Genomic DNA, 21051 nt, shown 5'->3' with positions numbered 1-21051 from the left:
ACATTTTACAGTAGGAATTGAGTAAATGTAATACTACAGGACCTGATGTGAGAACGTGAGCGAGGAAAAAAGAAAACGGGACAAAGATGATAAACAGTTGAGTCATGCTTTGATAATAACCCATGATACATAAACACATCCACCCAATCATTCATTGCCCTTAGCACCAGGAACACAACTTAAAGTGATAGTTCAGCCAGAAATCAAGGAGTCGTCATTTACTCATCCTCACAAAACTTGAGATTTTTAGTGGAACGTGTGGAAAACAGCAGCACGGACACCGGAAGTGTTTTGATATTTATACCATTAAAGTAAAAAAGTGACATTAAAGTAGCTTTGAAAAGGTTCGATTGATATTAAATCATATTTACTAAAAGTGAAATCAGAAATGTGATTTTCTTTCCGGAAAACGTATGTTCGTCATCAAAAAAAAACAAAACAAAGCCATTAAAGGAATAATAGTTAACAAAAAAATTAAAATCTACTTAAAACGTACTCACCTTCAGGTCATCCAAGATATAGAGGAGTTGTTTCTTCATTAGAACAGATTTGGAGAAATGTAGGATTCCAATGGATGCTCTGCAGTGAATGGGTGCCGTCAGAATGAGTGTCCAAACAGCTGATAAAAACATCACAATAATCCACAACATTCCAGTCCATTAAATAACGTCTTGTGAAGCAAAAAGCTGCTTGTTTCTATAAAAAGAAGGCTGTTTAACTTAAATTCATTGCTTCTGACTAAAATAGGATGTTGTCCATATTAATTAACATATTAAGTATATTAATCTAAGAAAAACATGTTTGCCGTAATCTATTTTTTTTTCAGTACACATCACCAGGCTTATTTTTATACATTTTAGAAACATGTTTCTTCAATAAATTATAGATAAAAAACAAATCCTTTTTTAAAAATCCTGTTTCATTTGTAAAATGTTGAAAACTTTCTATGTCAAGCGTAAAAAAAACAAATAAAAAATGTAAATGTGGTAACAAATTTACAGCTAATAATAATAAACAATCATACAAAGAAAAAACTACGAGAAACCATAATTGTAATGCAAGTCAAATTAAACACTTGACATTTAAAAGATTATATATAATTTATTTGAATTCATATGAAACACTCACAAATGCATACTAAATGACATGACACAAAACAGTTAAAATCAGGCCTGTACAGTCAAACAGAAACGTCTGGCAGCACACGACCCAAACACCAGCTGATCTCTGAAATGATCCTGAAGTCTTCAGGAAGGGCTGCAGACCGTATAAATATCAAGGTGAAGGTCAGTGAAGGTATTTGGCACCAAACTGACTGAGAACACGGTAAATCTCATATTTACTCAAGGGGCTGTGAAATTCCCCTTGTGAAGCAACAGTGTGCATGTGGATGGGAGTCTCTTTGCAGAATCAAAACACACATGTCCAGAGTTTCTGTGGGCAGTTTGACAATCCTTCCCAGCATGCATTGGGTCTTTATGACAACAGGGTGATGAGGGCATCCAGAAACTTCCCCCTGTCCTCCATCTTTAGCTCTATGACTGCAGAGAGAGACAGAGATTCAGAATCTGTTGAAGCATGTTGATAAATGCACATGTGTGCATGTGTGAACGTGTGTGTGTGTTTTGGGGCCTAGCAGAGCTGAAGGCATCTGGCAGCAAACTGACAGAAATGATGGGAAAATCAACTGAGATGCTGACAGAACGAGTGAATATAATGGCATCTCACATGCATGTCAAATAACTAAAGTGTTATAATATTGCACGATTAAAGCAAACTGTTCTGTCATCCCTCGACACATTTTCCCATTTAACATTAGTAGAATTCATTCACGATTTGTCTTTCAAATTAATTTTGGCACAGGTGTCTTAAAGTGTGACGTTGTATTCACAAAAAAAGAAAAGAAAAGAAAAAGACATAAAAACACAGAAACTTGTTTTGAACCGCTGCCCCCATAAATAAAATAGCTACATAAAATAAACTAATAAAAAAAGTCTAGACACTAAAATACATTACTATAATTAAAATGAAAACAGAAAACTGAAAAAATAAAACTATTATCAGTTATACTAAAATAACACTCTTTTGAAATTTCCCAACATCACAGTATTTGTGTTCTCTTTACTCATTTTCTTCATTTCTACTCATTGCAAATGAAAAAGCAAACTCCTGATCAGAAGAGCAGACAGACGGCACAGAAGCTCTGATCTGCTCTGCCCTCCAGTGGTTGACATGCAGTGTGTGAGATCTCCTCCCATGATGCTGTGCTGCAGTGACTTACCTGAAGTGTCGAAATGATCGTGTAGAGTTCTGGAGCTGGTGCTCTCAGCTGCCTTTTCAAAAGCCCGGCCAAAGAAACTTAAAAATAAATATTATTGGAATTAGCTGAAAAGGAGTGCATGTAACAACATCTCTATATAAAACAAACCCACTTCTTCTTGTCGGACGTTTCTGATTCTGGAGGAATTCCCAGGACAATCACGGTACCCTTCTCCACGTCCAGAGGAGCTGCCATTATCAATGGAAGGATCTTACAGCGTTTGTTCCTCGTCTAATAAAAACATGCATATGAGAACTGCCATGTGTTTAACGTGCATAGCTTTAAGATTTTTCTTAGTGTGATTGCTGACAAACTCCTCAGACACATCACATCAAAGTACTTTTTTTTATTCAGTATTTTTGCCCACGTGTACTTACAGAGCAGACGAACGCTTTGAGCAGATATTTGCAGAGGAGAGTCAGAGCCAGAGGTTTAGAAAACAGCTTCACATCTGGAGTTCCCTACAAATAGAAAAAAACTACTTCGTTTCAACACAATAAAACAATTACTGACAACAAAATAAAAATGTCCTAATATGATTATAAACATCTTTAAATAAACATTTTGTTTTGTGGAAAACATAAGTATTGGGCAGAGTTGACAAGTAATAATAATTAAAATAATAGTCATTGTAATAAATTTTAATAATAATAAATATTTTTTATTGTTTTACAAAAAAGCACAAAATTAAAATCTATAAATGTGTTCCTATAGAAATTAGGATTATACTATATTAATATAGGAGTACTTCATAACAATTATTTATTTGTTATTTTATTAAATTATAAATTTGTGTGATTAATTGCATCCAAAATAAAGGTTTTTGTTTGCATGTGTGTTTAATGTGTATATTTATTATGTAGATGTAAATACACACACATGCATGTATACATTTTAGAAAAATGTAATTTGTATATATTAAATATATTTATTTATAATATAAATTAAATGAATATAGATAGCCTTTAGACATGTAAATACCGGTAAATATTTTTTTATACGTAATAAATATACACAGAACACACACAATTTATGCAAACAAAAACATTAGTTTTGGATTAATCATTTGATAGCACTATTATAAATATCAAATCAATAAATATGACTGTAGTAATAATACTATTGCACAAGAGTATTGAATAAGAAAAATAAGAAAATAATAGAAAAGAATAAGAATCTTATTTTACATAGCAACAGTAAAATGACAATATAAGTGTTCATGGCTGTATTTAATTTCCTGCTTTTAAATGTTTCGACACCCGACATATATCTAAATTACAAATTTGGTAAAATAGTTGGCAAGCTTGCAGAGATGGACGAGCATTCACAGAGAACCAAAATGCTGAGAGACACCGAAAACACTGGAGCGAATCATTTGATAAGCACAGTGCTGTATTTATGCTTTTCCATGCTATTTTTTAAGAGTTTGATGGAAAACTGCTCCACTTGAAGATTACCTCCAGTAAATGACAATAGAGGAAAGGCCCTTGTGAGAGGATGAGGTTAGTGCAGATGCAGCTCGCCACAGTCTGCTGAATGGCCTTCAGTTTCTTCTTGGCCAGATCAATGCCTAAATGCAACCGCTCCAGATTACTCCTACAGAGACACCGATGAGAAACGAGAGAGAGTTGCTGAGAAAACACAGACATTAAAAAAACCACACTGAAGCTTTACAAAATGTTTTTTTACAGTTCTAGTTTTAGGTAACTATAACCCTGTTTCATACCTGGACAGACAGTCCAGAGCTTTGATGAAGTTGTCTGCTGGTGTTTCATCCTTCTCCACGTTCTCCAGCAGGGCGGCCGCAGCGTGAACTACATCACTGGCCAGGAACCGGTTCTTAAAGCCAAAGTGAACGGCGAACGTCTGCACACGGATGTCTTTCATACTAAATGAAACGATTAAACATGACGGATACTGACTACTGCAAGAGCAATCTTTCATTTGACTGTCTCTCACCTGAATTTATTGGCTGATTCCTCGATGACTTCACGCAGGTTCTCTTTAATTGTCATATCCATTGAGTTAAACTTCTGCCGCACCTGCTTTAGTGGGAGACTGGGGAGGAAATAGTTATTATAAAGATATATTCAGCCCCAAAATCTGATAGTATGAAACAAAAGTATGTAATATATATAAAACATATATATAAAACAGACATAATACAATTTTACTGAGAATTAGTTCACCCAAAATAAAAATAAAATAAAAAAACCTTCCTGAAAATGAACTCACCCATCCGAGATCTAGAGGAGTTTGTTTCTTCATCAGATTTGGAGAAATGTAGCATTGTATCACTTGCTCACCAATGGATGATCTGCAGTGAATGGGTGCCGTCAGAATGAGTCCAAACAGCTGATAAAAACATGACAATAATCCACACCACTCCAGTCCATCAGTTAATGTCTTGTGGGTATTTGTAAGAAACAAATCCATCATCAAGGTTTTTTAATATTAGCCTCCATAATCCATAACAACACTTCTACAAGTGAAAAATTCCATGCCCTACTGTCCTTTCTCATTAAAATTCAACCATAAATTTGTTTAGGACCATCTTCCCTTGTAAATGGTGCTTGATCTGAGGATATTTCTCTCCTGATTCAGATGAGACTTTTTTCACTGGAGAAAGCAATATTATGGCTAGGAGGACGTTTATTTTAGCCCTGAAGAATGGATTTGTTTTCTAAAACATGAATTGATGGTCTGGAGTGGTGTGGACTATTGTGATGCTTTCATCAGCTGTTTGGACTCTCATTCTGACGGCACCCATTCACTCCAGAGGAACCATTGGTGAACAAGTGATGCAATGCTACATTTCTCCAAAACATTTCAGATGAAGAAACAACTCATCTACTGAACATCTTGGATGACTTAAGGGTGAGGATTTAAACATCAACATTAATGTTCTAGCTCAATAAACTATTAATACTTTAAATTAAACATCTTTATCATATTCATATCATACGGTATTGGAAGCCAGGAAAGATTTTTCCTTGATTAACCAGGAAAAAATATGCCATGCATGTGATCAAATAACTTTAGCAGAAACACCAAAACTGTTCACACCATAAACAATTGAAAAAAAGTATTTTTATGTGAGTTAAGAAGAGCAAGAAGACTAGTCCACTCACCCCATGTCTGCTAGGAACTCTTGGAGTTTCTTCTGTCCGTTGATGGACCAGAGTTTAAAGCTGCAGGATGTGTAGCAGGAGTTACAGATGCTCTCATACAGAGACCAGTGCTGGTATAACACCAGCCTAAGACTGACACACGGGGTCAAGGGTCAAACACACTCATCACACACACTACTTCAGTTTGATATACAGCAGCATGTATAATGTATATCGCGCACATTATCTTTATGCAATGAAAAACGCTCATTTGCTAGAGCACAGAACACACCATTATGTAAAAGGTGAGACATTTTTACATAAAATTAGCAAAAAGAACAATAATAAGTCCAAGGGTTAACATAATGAGGTCATGAAACACTGTTGTTTTTAAACAGTAGTACACCGGTTTTCTGTCTGAACAGCCATTCACAATTCATCATCGTATGAAGCAGGATACTCGTATTCAAAAGAGATCCTCATGCAGTCGATGGACAGGGAGTTCTCCTCATCCTCATTTCTATGGTTGTGTCTGGACACGTGGCGCTGCAGGGTTGCGATGTCTGTCACATACTTCATGCTGTACAAGAAACAAGGTTACTCAAAACATTTGCTTCAGAAGTCATGTGAAAATCTGAGATGTTTCATAGAAGTCAATGTTGGTGAGGTTCTTACTGTGGGATTTTATCATGAACCCACTGATCTGTCACTCCAATGACACTCCACCTGCCAATCAAAGAGCCAGAGCCACATTTTAAATATGATTTCAATCTTTCTAGGTAATTTAGCATTAAATTCAATTCATCAATTTGTCATCATGAAGTTCTCAAGCAATTTCTGATTGAAAATCATTTCAAAGCAAATCCTACATTAAATTGTTTCTGTTGTTTTTTTTGTACTGTGACTTATCATAGGTAATATGAAAGAAGCAGCTCACCACAGCATGTCTTTGGTGTCTTTAGACATGACCCAGGCCAGCTCAAACATCACCAATGCTGCCTGAAAATAGAATAAAGTGGTTGCAAATTGAGAAAAGTATTGTTTATTCAAGCAGCAAACAGTAGCACTAAGTGATACACTAAATATTCACTGAAATTAATAATTGACAAATATTTAATAAATAATATATTTACAAACGCAATACAAAGTTGTACAACAAATGTAGTAGAGCATGTCATTTTTTTTTAAAGACATGCACAAAATGTCCATACAGATCAAACCCATGCAATTAATTTTTAAACTGAAAGAATTTCAAATTCTGAATTTTCAAAACACTGATGCAATAATCTAGTAATACACCGATGTCCCACATAGCACTGTTTAAAAACATATGCATGTAAATAATGCTGTTAATCACAATGTATTGCTATATTGATTAGGGCATATTTCAGAGCAAACATTCATTAGTGCAACAATTATATTTTCTATAGTTAAAATTCTAAAGACATTGATATATTGATCATGTTGTAGCTCCATTGCAGAGTCCTAGTTAGTTACAAATTAAACCATCTTCAAATTAATCTGTCACAAATATTTTAAGACCATATGAAATCAGTTACTCACTGATGTTCCATGAAACTCATACTGCTCGTAATCAAACAGAATCTCTCTCCTGCAAACACAAACACACTTCAGAATGCAGTTAACACACAAAAACGTGTCAGCACTGGCAATTGTGATATGGTGAGATTGTTATGTTCATAATTATTGACCTCCGAGCTTCCCATTCCCGCCTGGCCCGTTGTCGTTCTATTCTCCTTTCCAATGCATCCTGCATCAGTTAACACATACATTAGAGGATCTGAATATTAATAATCCGGCTGCTTATAACATGCATGACATTATTAAGAAACGAGCCTCATCATATCGCCTTCGTTTCCCAGAAGGCTCTGCACTGCCATCACTTTCATTTCCAGAATCATCGCCATCTTCTTCATCCTCCTCCTCATCATCACGGAAGATGTCATCGTAGGACGGAACACCAAGGTCATCATCTTGCTTTATCAGAAGCTTAATCTATTGCGGTTCAAATAATTTATTTGACAATAAGAATATATATATATAACAAGATGCACTAGAGCAAATAAAATGCTGAACATTTGTACCTGTGTGTCATTATAGACATTAACCACATCAACAGGTCGGTGTGTATCACAGATGAAGAAAACTGAGTCTTCCTCAGGCTGAAGGGTCTCCAGCAGGTCCACATTTGCTCCACAGTTTATCAAAACAAAATACTGGTACTAGAAGAAGAAACATACAGATATAAACAATTCCAATTGCTTCTGGATTAGACTCAAAAGCTGATGACTACTAAACAAATAACAGTCTATGCAGTTGATATATAAGCTGGGTTTTAAAAATGCAAATGTAGACAGCATTAAGTGGTACCTGCTCTTTATGCTCCATAAAGGCGGTCCCCAAATCCTGCCACCCTGCTACAGGAACCAGCGTATACTGGACTTGATCACAGTGAAACAGAGCCTGGATGAAACAGACATAAACAAACACTAGGACTTTTGAGGAAATACTGCGGGATATAGTTTATTTCAAAACAGCATGGGTTTTCAAACCACAAAAAGTGCTGGGGGTCTGTGGGAAAGTTTAGAGAAAATCAGTGTAAAAAAACAAAAACAAAATAAATACATGCATAAAAAATAAGATTAAAATTAAAACACTTGTTTAAAATAAATAAGAAATGATTAAAATAAATTTGATCTAAAAGAACTAATAAACAAATAAATATTTGATAAAAAAATCAAGTAAAAAAAAATTCATCAAAATTGATTACAATAAATACATTTATTAAAAATTTATATTTTATTAAAATAATTAAATACAGTATAGTACAATAATGAGTAGGAAAAAACACACAGTGATAAACACTAAATATTTAACAAATTATATTTTACACATATTTGCTATAATATTTTTTCTGAGTATGAATTAGGTCTTTATAAATTGTTTTAAATTTTATGATGGGGTCTCTTGCACACAGATGACCATATTTGGGAGTTCATAAGATCTAAAAGATTGAAGACCCCTGTTCTAAACAAACTAATCAACAATCTTTGATCTCTTACATGTACTTCATAAACATCTAAATATCTCCATCACATAATCATACAACATTCTGTGCCCCATTCCATAATAATGTTTGCATGTTTTTCTACATGTGTATGTTACTGTAGGCATCCTGTAACGTTACATCATATCTTGTGCATTGAATGCGTGTGTATGTAACGTTATGTTGTAACATTCAATGTCAAAGTTACAGTAGCATGTGAATTTATGACATGACTAACCTGCAGAACTTTACAGGCACACAAAGAGTCAATATCAGGAGACACGAACAGGGCCACTCTCTAAAGATATATAAACATGAATACATGCACGTTTAAGAAAGTCAAAGTAGTTTAAGAATATATATTAAACTGAAAGTAAAGAGTTCGGACTACAAACTTCAACCAACATCAATACAGTAACGTTACCTTGTACTACACAAGCAGTAACAACATACTACAAATTATTAATATGTAACGTTACTTTATAGCATATAACACTAAAACATTAGCATATCATTATAGAAATAATAGTACTTTAAAAAACTATTAGGTGTTTATTAAATATCAATACGGAGTTCTGGTTTGAACGACTATCGTTACAGTAAACGAACAAAAGCACAATAATAATAATAAATAATAAAAATAATTCACGCACCTGATTGACGACAACATCATAAAATTCCTTTCGAATATCGGTCACAAACATGTTAAAATACAAGCTTTATAAGTTCAAGTATACGTATACTTAAAAAAAACTATAACGTCTACGTGTTTTAAGTGTTCTTGTTGTTTTAAACTCGTCTTTGGCGCCAAATGTGCTTCTTGTACATTAGTTCGGGCTTTGCAGAAACCATAGACATGTCTATGGCAGAAACAACCAATTGAAAAACGACGTTGAGTGACAGGTAGGGGCATTAGCCAATCGTGTGCGACAGCCAGCGGCTCTTCTGTCCAATCAGATACAGATACACTGCAGAGCAAAATGAAATATGGTACAAAATGCGGTAATAGAAAAAAAAATCGTTATTTAATTAATTATTTAAAAATTATATTTTACTAATTTATTGTAAATCTTATATTTCATGTGGATTAAAAAATGTTATATATATAGGGCGTGTACCGAAACTTGAAAGAGAGATGTGATTGGCTACGGTTTAGGAGGACGCGTTGTTGTTTTGTTTTGTTGCGTCAGAGCCCGTCTATTAGACATTCTCTGGTTGCGTCACGTCCTAGTACTACACACGCACTTCCCAATGAAAGGAGAGCTGCTGTGTTTGTTATTGAGTTGTCATCAGTATTCTCATCACTGCTGATATTCTGCTGTCAGGCAGATAAAGCGCTATGGTGTCTAATCGACTTTAATCTACCTTTACGTTTTCCTTTTTTTGTTATTGCTATTAGAACTTTCTAGCGAATGCTTAGATAAAAGCAATAGAATGCTGCACTCTCACTGTTGCAGAAATCATGAGATTGGATGTTTGTTTAAAATCGAAATGAAATTTAAATGTTTTAATGAAAAGTGAGTTTTTTGATACAAAAACATTTCAGCATAAGAAAAGAATATCATTAGAAACGCAGCAGTTATTACTGCATTTGTTAATAATTGATCTTAAACTCATAGTCTACTTATAAACACAAATGTGTATGTTTATAGTAGTATATACACACACACACACACAGATACTGTGTTGCTAAGGTTTGTGTTTTGGCTGTTTCTGTCTTCTTCCTCCATCAGTTCTCCTTCAACATGTTTGAGCCCCATGTGGGCCGGGTTCCCCAGAACCGTTTCTCCACTCAGTGGAGTGTTATTCTGTGTCCATGCTGGCTGGACCCAACGACCGCTCAGATGTGGAGAAAGGAGGAAAGAGTATGTTATGGTTTATAATACTATGAAGCAAAGCAACTTGAAACCAAGAGTTTATTTAGTAGATTCCGGATTGCATTTCACTGAACTAAGGCAGATATTACGTTGTGTTTTCAGTAATTATGCCCCCGTCTGCTTTGGACCAGCTGACTAAGTTAAATATTAAATCTTCTGTATTTCCTGTCATGTCTCGTATTTTGATTTCACATGTGGTTTGTTTTTCAGGCAGACTTAACATCACATACCCCATGCTGTTCAAACTCACCAACAAGAATTCAGACAGAATGACACACTGCGGTGTTCTGGAGTTTGTGGCAGATGAAGGCATCTGTTACCTCCCTCACTGGGTAGAACACATACAGCAGATCGACTCTGCAGCTTTGCTTTCGACGTGTTATTGGTGTTGATCATGTTTTGTCTTTTGGTCAGATGATGCAGAACTTGTTGTTGGATGAGGGTGGTTTGGTCCATGTGGAGATTATGTCTGTTAATCAGTATAATAATGTTTTAAGTGGTAAAAACCCTGATGCACTAAACCAGAAGTTTCTGTCTTTTGGTCTGTACTGTATAAGCACACAATAAATAGCAAAGTCATTTACCTGATATACGCTACTGATCAAACGTTTTGGGTCAGTAGGAATTGAAATAATTTTATTCAGCAAGGATGCATTAAAATGATCAAATTATAATACGTTAGGAGATTTAGAACGATAAGAAGAATTCTATTTCAAATGTTGTTCTTTTGAACTTTCCATTCATTAAAGAAAATGGAACACAGGTGTTTTTTTTTTTGATTAGCAAATCAGCATATCAGAAGGATTTCTGAAGGATCATGTGACACTGAAGACTGGAGTAATGATGCTGAAAATACAGCTTTGCGTCACAGGAATAAAATACTTTTGAAAATATATTACAATAGAAAACGGTTATGTCAGATTGTAATAATATTTCAGAATACTATTGATTTGACTGTATTTTTTGATCAAATAAATGCAGTCTTAGTAAGCAGAAGACTTAAAATAAAAAAATCATAAAAAATCTTACTGACCCAAGCGTTTGAATGGAACTATAAATTTTATGTTTATATTACCTGAACACTTCAATGTGTCTCTAATTACACAATTTTTTCCTTTGAGGTGGACTTTGATGCTCCTCTTGGTTATAAAGAACCAGAGAGACACATGCAGCATCCTGAAGAAATGTTCCGACACACAGAAATCCCTTACATCTCATGACAGCTCAGTATTATAATTAATGCTCATGCTTACCATTCTGCTGTAGGAAGAGGAGACGGATCCCAGTAACTATGATATGGACATCGGTTTCAGAGTAAGACAAACAATAATTATCAGTACTGCAGTGCACCTTCATATAATATTTCAAATCAAATGTTACCCTGTCCACTTCAGTTAATACTATAGTGCCTTTTCTTCCCGTATTTCTCCAGAGGCCTTTACTGGTTCTGGAAATTGTCTAGATGGGAAGAAGAAAGGCATTGAACCCAGTCCAGCACGACTTGATCCCAGTGACATTAAACAGTACTGACCGACCACCTCTCATTCGCACAGAATAAGTTGAACTTTCATTTTAATTGCTATTTTTTAACATATTTCATACAGAGGAATTCCTAACTATGAGTTCAAAATCGGAAAGGGTTACCTTCATCCGTAACTCCAGACAACAGCCCCGCAAAACTGAAATGGTAAGTGAAATTACAAGGCAAATGATATTTAGGGTTTTAACAAATCCACATTTCCATGTTCACAAATTTAGTAAATTGTTACGGTTAAGTGGCATAGTGGTATATTTTGAATCATATTTTCTTGTCTCCAGGATGATACAGCCAGTAACTTCATTGCATTCTCTGGGGAAGGACAGTCCTTGCGCAAAAAAAGGCAGAAAAACCTGATTACACAAATACAGAAACGCAACTGTTTGGTTATTTGTGCTTTTTTTGAACTACCATATACTAAAGATGGACAGTTATTTGATGACACGTATCAGATTTTTCCATAAGGACCTCACTGACGTTTCTCTGCACATGAAAAATTAGGTTTTACAATTGTTTTGGCATTCTGAATCGCCTTTTTCATATATAAGGAAACCAACACTTGTTCTATAAATAACATTTATATGCATAATACTTTGAAATTATTTAAATAAAGTTCTCCCTGCAGTTCATCAGATTTGTTCTTTATTTACCTTAGGATGAGTTTTTATTCATATACTTTCTGCTTCGCACTTCAAACCATATATCGTTTTAATAGTTTTAAGAAACATGATATTATTAGTTCATATGACTTAATAGAATAGTTCACCCGAAAACTACATTTGCAAAAAATTTGCTCACCCTCAGATCATCCAAGATGTAGACGAGTCTGTTTCTTAATGTGAACAGATTTAGAGAAATGTAGCATTCCATCATTTTTTCACCTATCGATCCTCTGCAGTGAATGGGTGCCGTCAGAATGAGAGTCCAAACAGCTGATAAAAACATCACAGTAAATAATCCACAACACTCCTGTCCATCAATTAATGTCTTGTGAGTGTTTGTAAGAAACAAATCCGTCAAGGCATTTTACCATTAAAACACTGCTTCTGGATAAAATTAAGTCCATAATCCATAACATTTTAGCTGGAATGATGGATTTGTTTCATTCTGACGGCACCCATTCACTGCAGAGGATAATTTTGGTTGAACTATTCCTTTATGATTAGACTACTGTTTACACATACCAGGTCAAAAACAACTTGATATTCTTTCGGTGACATCAGAAAATAATTTCAACACAATTTAACTGAAAGAATAACCACAAGACATTGTTAGACATCAGCTCGCTGTAATAAGTTTGTCAAAACAGAAACTTGTCCATGTAAAATATCCAATATTTCATCAGTAACTTATAACCAAAGTTCAGAAAAGTAGAAATTATTCTGTGAAATGGGCAATTAAAATTAAATTAGCTTTCAGCTCAAAGATAATGGCTAATAGAAAAGCAGTTTGAAAAATGGCATATCTATTTAAAAGAATTATCAAATGCCCATAAACGTCTATTATGATTGTATCTTGTAAACACCTTAATCAGGTTAGATTCCAGATTGCATTTAACAGTTGAAAATGAGGTTGTGAAAGGCAGACTAACAGTCTTTACAATGGCACACACTGTATGAAGGTCCTAGAGGTTTTTTTCCACAGAATCAGCACGTTGTTCAACAACAGTTCAGTTCACTGAATGCACTGTGCTTTTATCTGTCAGTCTTGCTCTCATTCCTGTCAATAAGTAAATATTTACCCAGACAAAGGACTATTAAAAGTGGAACATTACTTTAACACAACTATTATAGATGAAGTCACTCTAAATTTTTTATATCAATCTAAACAGATGGTTCTGAGACATAATAAAAAGAAAAATCAGCATCAAGACGCTTTATTTAATTAAAGCACTGAAGGTATTTTAAGCCACAGATAAAAGTTGAAATATATCCATACTGTCAAAAACAATTCTGATAAGTTACAACTGACCCATCAAAAACAGTGATGTGAGTTAAAGAGTATATTGTCTTTCGATCCACTTCACCAGTGCTGCCAATACACTCAGTTTCCTCACTCACAGCCTGAATAAAAACAGCTATTGTTCCTCATTATGTGTCTGATTGACTGTCATTCACCGGCTGAGGAATCAGAGCTGTACTTCCAGATGGCAAACTCTCCGTTGTCACTGCAGGTGGCCAGCAGCCCCGCTTCCTTCGGGTTCCAGGACACGCAGTTGACGTCCTGACCGTGGGCTTTGGGCACATGGGCTGACATGAAGAAGACGGGCTGCTCTGAGTCAGCAGTGGGGTCTTCTCTGAACACACGGACTCCGTCATCGCCACACGCTGTGGCCAGGGCACCAGTCAGACGACACCTTAACATGTCAAAATTAAGAAAAATTACATGCACCTGCAATTACGTACATCGCTTCTGAACTCTGAGCTAACAAAAGGGATAAAAAAAAAAAAGCCCAATTAAAAACTATTTTAAAAGAAATTTAATAAATAAATTAGGGAGTAATTAAGAAATAAATTCAGGGCATGCAATATCTTCTCCAAAAGTAATATCTAAGGAGAACACAAAGAGTATTTATAGCAACACTTCAAAGTTTAAAAGTCAACTTTCAATAGACCATTTATTTCTTAAGGGATAGTTCACCCAAAAATCAAAATTATGTCATTAATAACTCACCAATATGTCGTTCCAAACCAGTAAGACCTCCATTTATCTTCGGAACACAGTTTAAGATATTTTAGATTTAGTCTGAGAGCTCTCAGTCCCTCCATTGAAGCTGTGTGTACGGTATACTGTCCATGTCCAGAAAGGTAAGAAAAACATCAAAGTAGTCCATGTGACATCAGAGGGGCAGTTAGAATATTTTGAAGCGTCGAAAATACATTTTGGTCCAAAAATAACAAAAACTACGACTTTATTCAGCATGGTCTTCTCTTCCGTGTTTGTTGTGAGAGAGTTCTTTGTCATATCCGGTTCGCGAACGAATTATTCGATGTAACCGGATCTTTTTGAACCAGTTCACCAAATCGAACTGAATCGTTTTAAACGGTTCGAATCACTAATACGCATTAATCCACAAATGACTTAAACTGTTAACTTTTTTAATGTGGCTGACACTCCTTCTGAGTTCAAACAAACCAATATCCCGGAGTAATTCATTTACTCAAACAGTACACTGACTGAACTGCTGTGAAGAGAGAACTGAAGATGAACACCGAGCCGAGCCAGATAATGAATGCAAGATTAGATTGACTCGATCATTCTAGAGTCAAGATCCGGTTGCATCGGTTTTCGGATCACCAGTAGTTCTTTCTGACAGTTCGATTCAATAAACCGGTTGAAGAAAACGGTTCACCGGTTCTTTTGCGCTCGACGTAATGGCGTCATTTGCGATGATTGCCCTTGATTCAAGCCTTCGGTTTACCCGCGCTCATAACACTAGCACAGAATCAGTTCAGAATCAATCACCAAAAGAATCAGTTCGGTTTAGACGCTCTGTGTATCGGTCTGCTTCACACTCAATCACACATGAACAGTATCATCAGCTCCTCGGTTCTCGAATCGGTCAGAAACGGTTCTTGACTCGTGAACGAGTCATTATCTGGCTCGGCTCGGTGTTCATCTTCAGTTCTCTCTTCACAGCAGTTCAGTCAGTGTACTGTTTGAGTAAATGAATTACTCCGGGATATTGGTTTGTTTGAACTCAGAAGGAGTGTCAGCCACATTAAAAAAGTTAACAGCTTTTCAGTGGATTAATGCATGGATTAATGATTAATGCAACAGTCATTTGTGGATTAATGCGTATTGGAGACGCGAACCGTTTAAAACAATTCAGTTTAATTTGGTGAACTGGTTCAAAAAGATCCGGTTACATCGAATGATTCGATTGCGAACCGGATATGACAAAGAACTCTCTCACAACAGACACGGAAGAGAAGACAATGCTGAATAAAGTCGTAGTTTTTGCTATTTTTGGACCAAAATGTATTTTCGATGCTTCAAAATATTCTAACTGCCCCTCTGATGTCACATGGACTACTTTGATGTTTTTCTTACCTTTCTGGACATGGACAGTATACCGTACACACAGCTTCAATGGAGGGACTGAGAGCTCTCGGACTAAATCTAAAATATCTTAAACTGTGTTCCAAAGATAAATGGAGGTCTGAAGTAACAAATTTAGGTAAATGGGTGCAGAGCCAGTGGTAGTTTTGTAGGCAAACATCAATGCCTTGAATTTTATACGAGCACATATATATATATATATATATATATATATATATATATATATATATATATATATATATATATTAACTTCACACCAATAAATCATCAGAAATATTGGTCTTTACCAGTATATTGAATCTTTACATTCATTCTGCCTGTTGTCCGTGCATTTACCTATATTTGGTGTCATTTGCTGTATAAATTGCATCTAGACATGCAAAATCGATTTTACAATCGATTCAATGAACACTTGTCACTCAAATCAAACAGGATTTTTTTCAAAGTGACAACCCAAGAAAGCAAAGTAAACGGTCTCTCATTTGTAGAATGCATTGACACCTAGCGGTGCATGCTAGTAAAACAGTACCTCATTTTTTTTCTACTCACCTGAAATTCATGCAATAAACATGTTTTTGATAAAGATTTCAATTTGTTTGTGGTCTATATAGCCTGCATCAAAATGAGGTTTGCAATGATGCGCCCAAAGGCATGGGTTGAAGTCCCAGTCAGTGACGTCACGATATGCTAATTTGTTTAAATTCATAACTATGTAACCACCATCACCAAAATTTTACTTTTTTTCTACATTAAAACTTGAAAAATATATATATATATATATAGACCTACCCACTGACCCTTTTTTAATTTTTTTTTACTGTTACTGCAAACCAAAATATTTTTAAGGATGGCCTCAACAGGTTTTCAGCAGTTTTGATCATGTTGATGATATAGAGGCCTTGTAAATTCACTTATCAAACATAAAACAGTAGGATTTATAGGGTTAAGACAAAGTTAGCACAGTGCATCTTACCATGCAACATCATACACTGTTCTCCCATGGAATCCAGACAAGGTACACACACACTTCCAGGACTCATCTGTTGAACCTGCGACAAAATCACCATCACAGCTGAGCCAAGAACTTCAGACTTACTATTCAAAACAGCAATATAGAGCAAAACTGTACATAAGAAACGTTTTGAAATCCTCACGCTCTCACCATCTCCAGCCGTCGACTCCTTCCAGATCTTCACGGTACGATCATCGCTACAAGACGCCAATCTCCTTCCTTCAGGGTCAAAGGCCAGACTCCAAACGGTGGATTCGTGACCCTCCAACGTGGCTCTACATTCCCAGTCATCATCCTCCTCTTTATAAATACACACTTTGTTGTCATAACTGGCTGATGCGAGAAGCTGTAAATGAAAATGACAAAAAAAACACTGGTCGTTACATGTGTGAAAACATTAATAATGCGAGCACCGTATAACATGCTTGTGTAAATACCATACCTCCTGTGTTGGGTGCCAAACGACATGCTTCACATCCTGCGTGTGTGAATTCACAACACTTACACACTCATATTCATCCTCCTCGTCCACTAGAAGGAAAATAAAGGGTTTAACACAAATACTAGTAATGTTAATAATTACTTTTAAGGAAGACACTACAGGAAAAACTACTGTTTCTTTTACATTTCAATCATGACAACTCTCTATAGATTTAAGCATAGAGATGGATATGATAATGTTTATGTATTTCATCTTGGTAGAATAGATCTGCTACGCTGCTGAATTTCTGCTGCTGTTGGTTATTGTTGTAGTTGTAGATTATTGTAGTAACTTGCTACTGACAATGCATACGACAATACGGTGATGTGAGTATTTAAGTCATTCCACTGCTGCTTAAATAACATATAAAACAACCCATAGAAGATCCATACAGGTGGAGATGGGGAAGGAGGAGGGTTTCAGAGAAAAGTGCACTGCAAAATCTCAAGTGAATGCTAGCCAGCCATAAAAATGCAAGGCAGCAAGCTCATTGGTGACATATGCAAAATTAACCAATCAACTTGTGCCAAGTTGTTTAATATCATCAGTTACATTAACAACCCTTCAGCCTGCACCATCTACAGTTTCATGACTGAACTATATATTTGATCTATTTGTGTCTGTAGATTTCAAATACAATACAAGGCTGTTTTATTCAAATATTTAAATAATTTATTCACATGCACGGAGCCAGTTATCTCCACTTTATAATAGCACTTACACAGACTTAACTTAACAGAACTACAGTTTTATTCCAATCCTGAAGTTTTCTTTATATATAGGTAAAAACTGTTAGCCTTAATGCACTGTAAGTCGTTTTGGATAAATGCATACATTAATTTATTTTTATATAATTTGAGTCACATTATATTTTATTTCTAAAACATGGTGAAAAATATACATATTTTCTGATTTATAAACATCCACTTTTCCTTTTGCAAAACCCTTGACTATAATATATCATCACAATGAAACAAGAATTTGGCTTTAAATGATCAGATTTCTGGAAATGTATGCAAATACTGTATGCATATTTAATTAGCTCATTTAAAAAAAATACTTAAACTTATGAATGATTCACTAGTGCATGTCGTTCTAAAGAAAACAAATCGTATTTTTGCTATAGAGAGATTATTCATTTATCACTTCGTGATGTACCTTCCCAGATCCAAACACTTTTGTCTCTGCTGCAGGTGGCCAGTAAGTTTCCAGACGGAGCCCAGGCCACACACTTGACTTCGTTCTCATGACCTTCTAGCACAGTCAGAGACTGTAAACACACATGACGGACATGTCAGTGTGATGAGATGTTAACAATGTCACTTCATACAATTTTTAAAGGGGTCATATGATGCGATTTAAATTTTTTCTTTCTCTTTGGGGTGTTACAAGCTCTTGGTGCATAAATAAGATCTGTAAAGTTGCAAAGACTAAAGTATCAAATCCAAAAGAGATATTCTTTATCAATGTTAAGACTCTGCTACGCCCTCCTAAAACACCTCATTTAAACACGCCCCCACATATCTACATCACTATGTGGAAATATTTGCGTAAAGCCGCCCCAAATGTTCACGTAATGAAAGAATTGCCGGTTTCAGTAACCACAGTTAGTGCTGAAGCAGTCAAGTCAGGGAGATGCTGTGTGTATCTAGACAAAAGCAAAAGCACTTTATTTTTTAAGTTTAAGTATTTGCTATTGAATGTTCAAATTTCCAACGAGTGCTTGCGGTGTTTGGCCAATCACAATGCACCTGGTCAGTTGGCCAATCAGAGCAGACTGCGCTTGTCAGAAGGAGGGACTTTATAGAAAACAATGTTTGAGAGAGGCGGGGCATAGGGGACCTACAATAATGTACAGTATTTGAAAAAATAATGTGTTTTTTGAACATTAAAGCATGTTAACATATTCTGTTACATCAAATACACAAAATAATGATCTTTAAAAAAGCATCATATGATCTCTTTAAGGGTCTGACACTATGCTTATGCAAAAACAAACCTCAAAATCATCATCAGTCTTCTTCCAGATGCATGTTGTGGCATCAAAGCTGGCTGAAGCCAGATATTTCCCGCAGGGAGACCAGGCCACCTTTCTGACCGTACGCTGGTGTCCATCAGCCAAGACACACTTACACTCCCAACTGTCCCCTGAGAAGAAAGATCAGACACATAACACACAAACAATAACAATAAAATAAGATGAATGCTGTGTTCATTCAGTCAGAAATACAGTAAAAGTTTGTGATGCTGTCAGTCTAAAATAGAGTAAAAACAATAATAGGGGTGCGTGGTAAATATCTTGCGATAATTAATGCGCATCTCGTCAGTAAACCCGGTTCTCTAATCAGCAGTAAATTCCATCAGGTGCGTGATTTCACATAGAACAGCCGTTACTACGGAGCCGTTGTTAACTGACTAGCTGCGCAAATCCACATTCATTATCAGCGTTCATTTGCGTAGCTAGTCAGTTAACAACGACTTTGAAGACTCTCACGATATTTATCGCGCACCCCTAAACAATAATATTGTAAAATCGTATTATTTAAAATAACTTTTTATATGAATACATTTTGAATTGTTGAATAAAGTCGTTTTTATTTTTTTATTTTTTTGCGCACAAAATGTACAATAAAAGTTATGAAACGTCTTTTGGGAAATCTTAAATTACTTTTTTTTATTATTATTGATTTTCAACATAAAAAGGTACTTGAATATAAACTACAACAAAAAATACAGTATAAAATAAGTAAAAGTTACAGTAAAAGTGTGTGATGCTGTCAGTCTAAAATACAGTAAAAACAATAATATTGTAAAATCGTATTATTTAAAATAACAGTTTTTTTAAATGAATACATTTTGAATAGTTGAATAAAGTCGCTATTTTGTTTTGTTTTTTTGCGCTCAAAATGTACGTTACTCTCGTAGTTTGGTAAAACAGCGGTTGAACCCCGGATGTAACACGGATTATTTTCCTGATCTAACCCTTTAATGACTCACTGACTTCAACTCGACGTACTTTAGATCTCATTTAAAAGTACATGGTTTACACGGCTGATCTGTGGTGTAAAACATAAATATGTTTTATATTTACCTTCTTTCCCCCATATTCTGATGGTGCGGTCTCCGCCGCATGACGCGAGCAGCGTTCCGGCCGGGTTCCACGCGACGTACCAGCAGCACGCGTCTGCGTGCGCGCTCACCCTCTGCAGCAGCTCCAGCGCGCCCTTCATCTCATATAACTCTATGATATTTGTGATTAGATGACATGTAAGTCTTCCCCGATCAGCGACACTATTCTCTCTCAAGTGTCACACTGCTTCAAGACTTGTGTTTATCAGCAGCTTCCCACTTCCTGTTTCGTGCTTCAGTGTTTTCCTGTTGATGTAAACGCACGGCAGTAGCGCCACCTTCAGGAATGTAGCGAAAGTGTTCATGAATATAGAACAATGAGACGCAATATGGAAATGTTTACTTTTATGCAACTTAACTATTTTGCTTGCAATATATTTTTTCCATAAATGCAAGTTTCTAAAAAATGACCCCCACTTTTCTTATTTTCAAAAAGATATTAAAATCTACATTAAA

At 35.5% G+C, this 21051-nt stretch overlaps 2 protein-coding genes and 1 pseudogene across 2 annotated transcripts; 1 reads left to right on the top strand and 2 right to left on the bottom strand.

The window, feature by feature from the left end:
- Positions 1–1081: 1081 nt before the first annotated feature.
- Positions 1082–9201, bottom strand: LOC132097311 (cell division control protein 45 homolog). Its single transcript, XM_059502937.1, has 18 exons — positions 9151–9201; positions 8736–8795; positions 7822–7914; positions 7536–7673; positions 7288–7446; positions 7143–7201; positions 6994–7042; positions 6368–6429; positions 6106–6156; positions 5891–6010; positions 5452–5583; positions 4280–4378; positions 4047–4208; positions 3778–3916; positions 2698–2781; positions 2433–2551; positions 2282–2358; positions 1082–1541 (listed from the first exon to the last, which is right to left on the bottom strand). Exons 1-18 carry the CDS (start codon positions 9199–9201, stop codon positions 1477–1479), a joined length of 1719 nt encoding a protein of 572 aa, XP_059358920.1. The 3' UTR covers positions 1082–1476.
- A 1035-nt stretch (positions 9202–10236) lies between these two features.
- Positions 10237–12375, top strand: LOC132097310 (ubiquitin recognition factor in ER-associated degradation protein 1-like; annotated as a pseudogene).
- An 804-nt stretch (positions 12376–13179) lies between these two features.
- On the bottom strand, positions 13180–20841 carry LOC132098101 (probable cytosolic iron-sulfur protein assembly protein ciao1). The gene is made up of 7 exons (XM_059504228.1): positions 20558–20841; positions 19466–19614; positions 18625–18736; positions 17428–17516; positions 17136–17331; positions 16947–17022; positions 13180–14267 (listed from the first exon to the last, which is right to left on the bottom strand). Exons 1-7 carry the CDS (start codon positions 20694–20696, stop codon positions 14021–14023), a joined length of 1008 nt encoding a protein of 335 aa, XP_059360211.1. The 5' UTR covers positions 20697–20841; the 3' UTR covers positions 13180–14020.
- Between the last annotated feature and the right edge of the window lie 210 nt (positions 20842–21051).

This window comes from Carassius carassius, chromosome 21 (assembly GCF_963082965.1).
Source record: "Carassius carassius chromosome 21, fCarCar2.1, whole genome shotgun sequence".
In the NCBI taxonomy this organism is placed as follows: Eukaryota; Metazoa; Chordata; class Actinopteri; order Cypriniformes; family Cyprinidae; genus Carassius; species Carassius carassius.
This window is presented reverse-complemented; position numbering and strand designations above follow the sequence as displayed.

Coding starts and splice junctions, on each gene's coding strand:
- LOC132098101 (XM_059504228.1), bottom strand. CDS start 20,696: ATGAAGGGCGCGCTGGAGCTGCTGCAGAGGGTGAGCGCGCACGCAGAC. Junction 19,615..20,557: donor CAGAATATGGGGGAAAGAAG/GTAAATATAAAA, acceptor CTTTCTTCTCAG/GGGACAGTTGGGAGTGTAAG. Junction 18,737..19,465: donor AGACTGATGATGATTTTGAG/GTTTGTTTTTGC, acceptor GTGTGTTTACAG/TCTCTGACTGTGCTAGAAGG.
- LOC132097311 (XM_059502937.1), bottom strand. CDS start 9,201: ATGTTTGTGACCGATATTCGAAAGGAATTTTATGATGTTGTCGTCAAT. Junction 7,043..7,142: donor CGGGAATGGGAAGCTCGGAG/GTCAATAATTAT, acceptor TTGTGTTTGCAG/GAGAGAGATTCTGTTTGATT. Junction 6,011..6,105: donor GTTCATGATAAAATCCCACA/GTAAGAACCTCA, acceptor TTTCTTGTACAG/CATGAAGTATGTGACAGACA.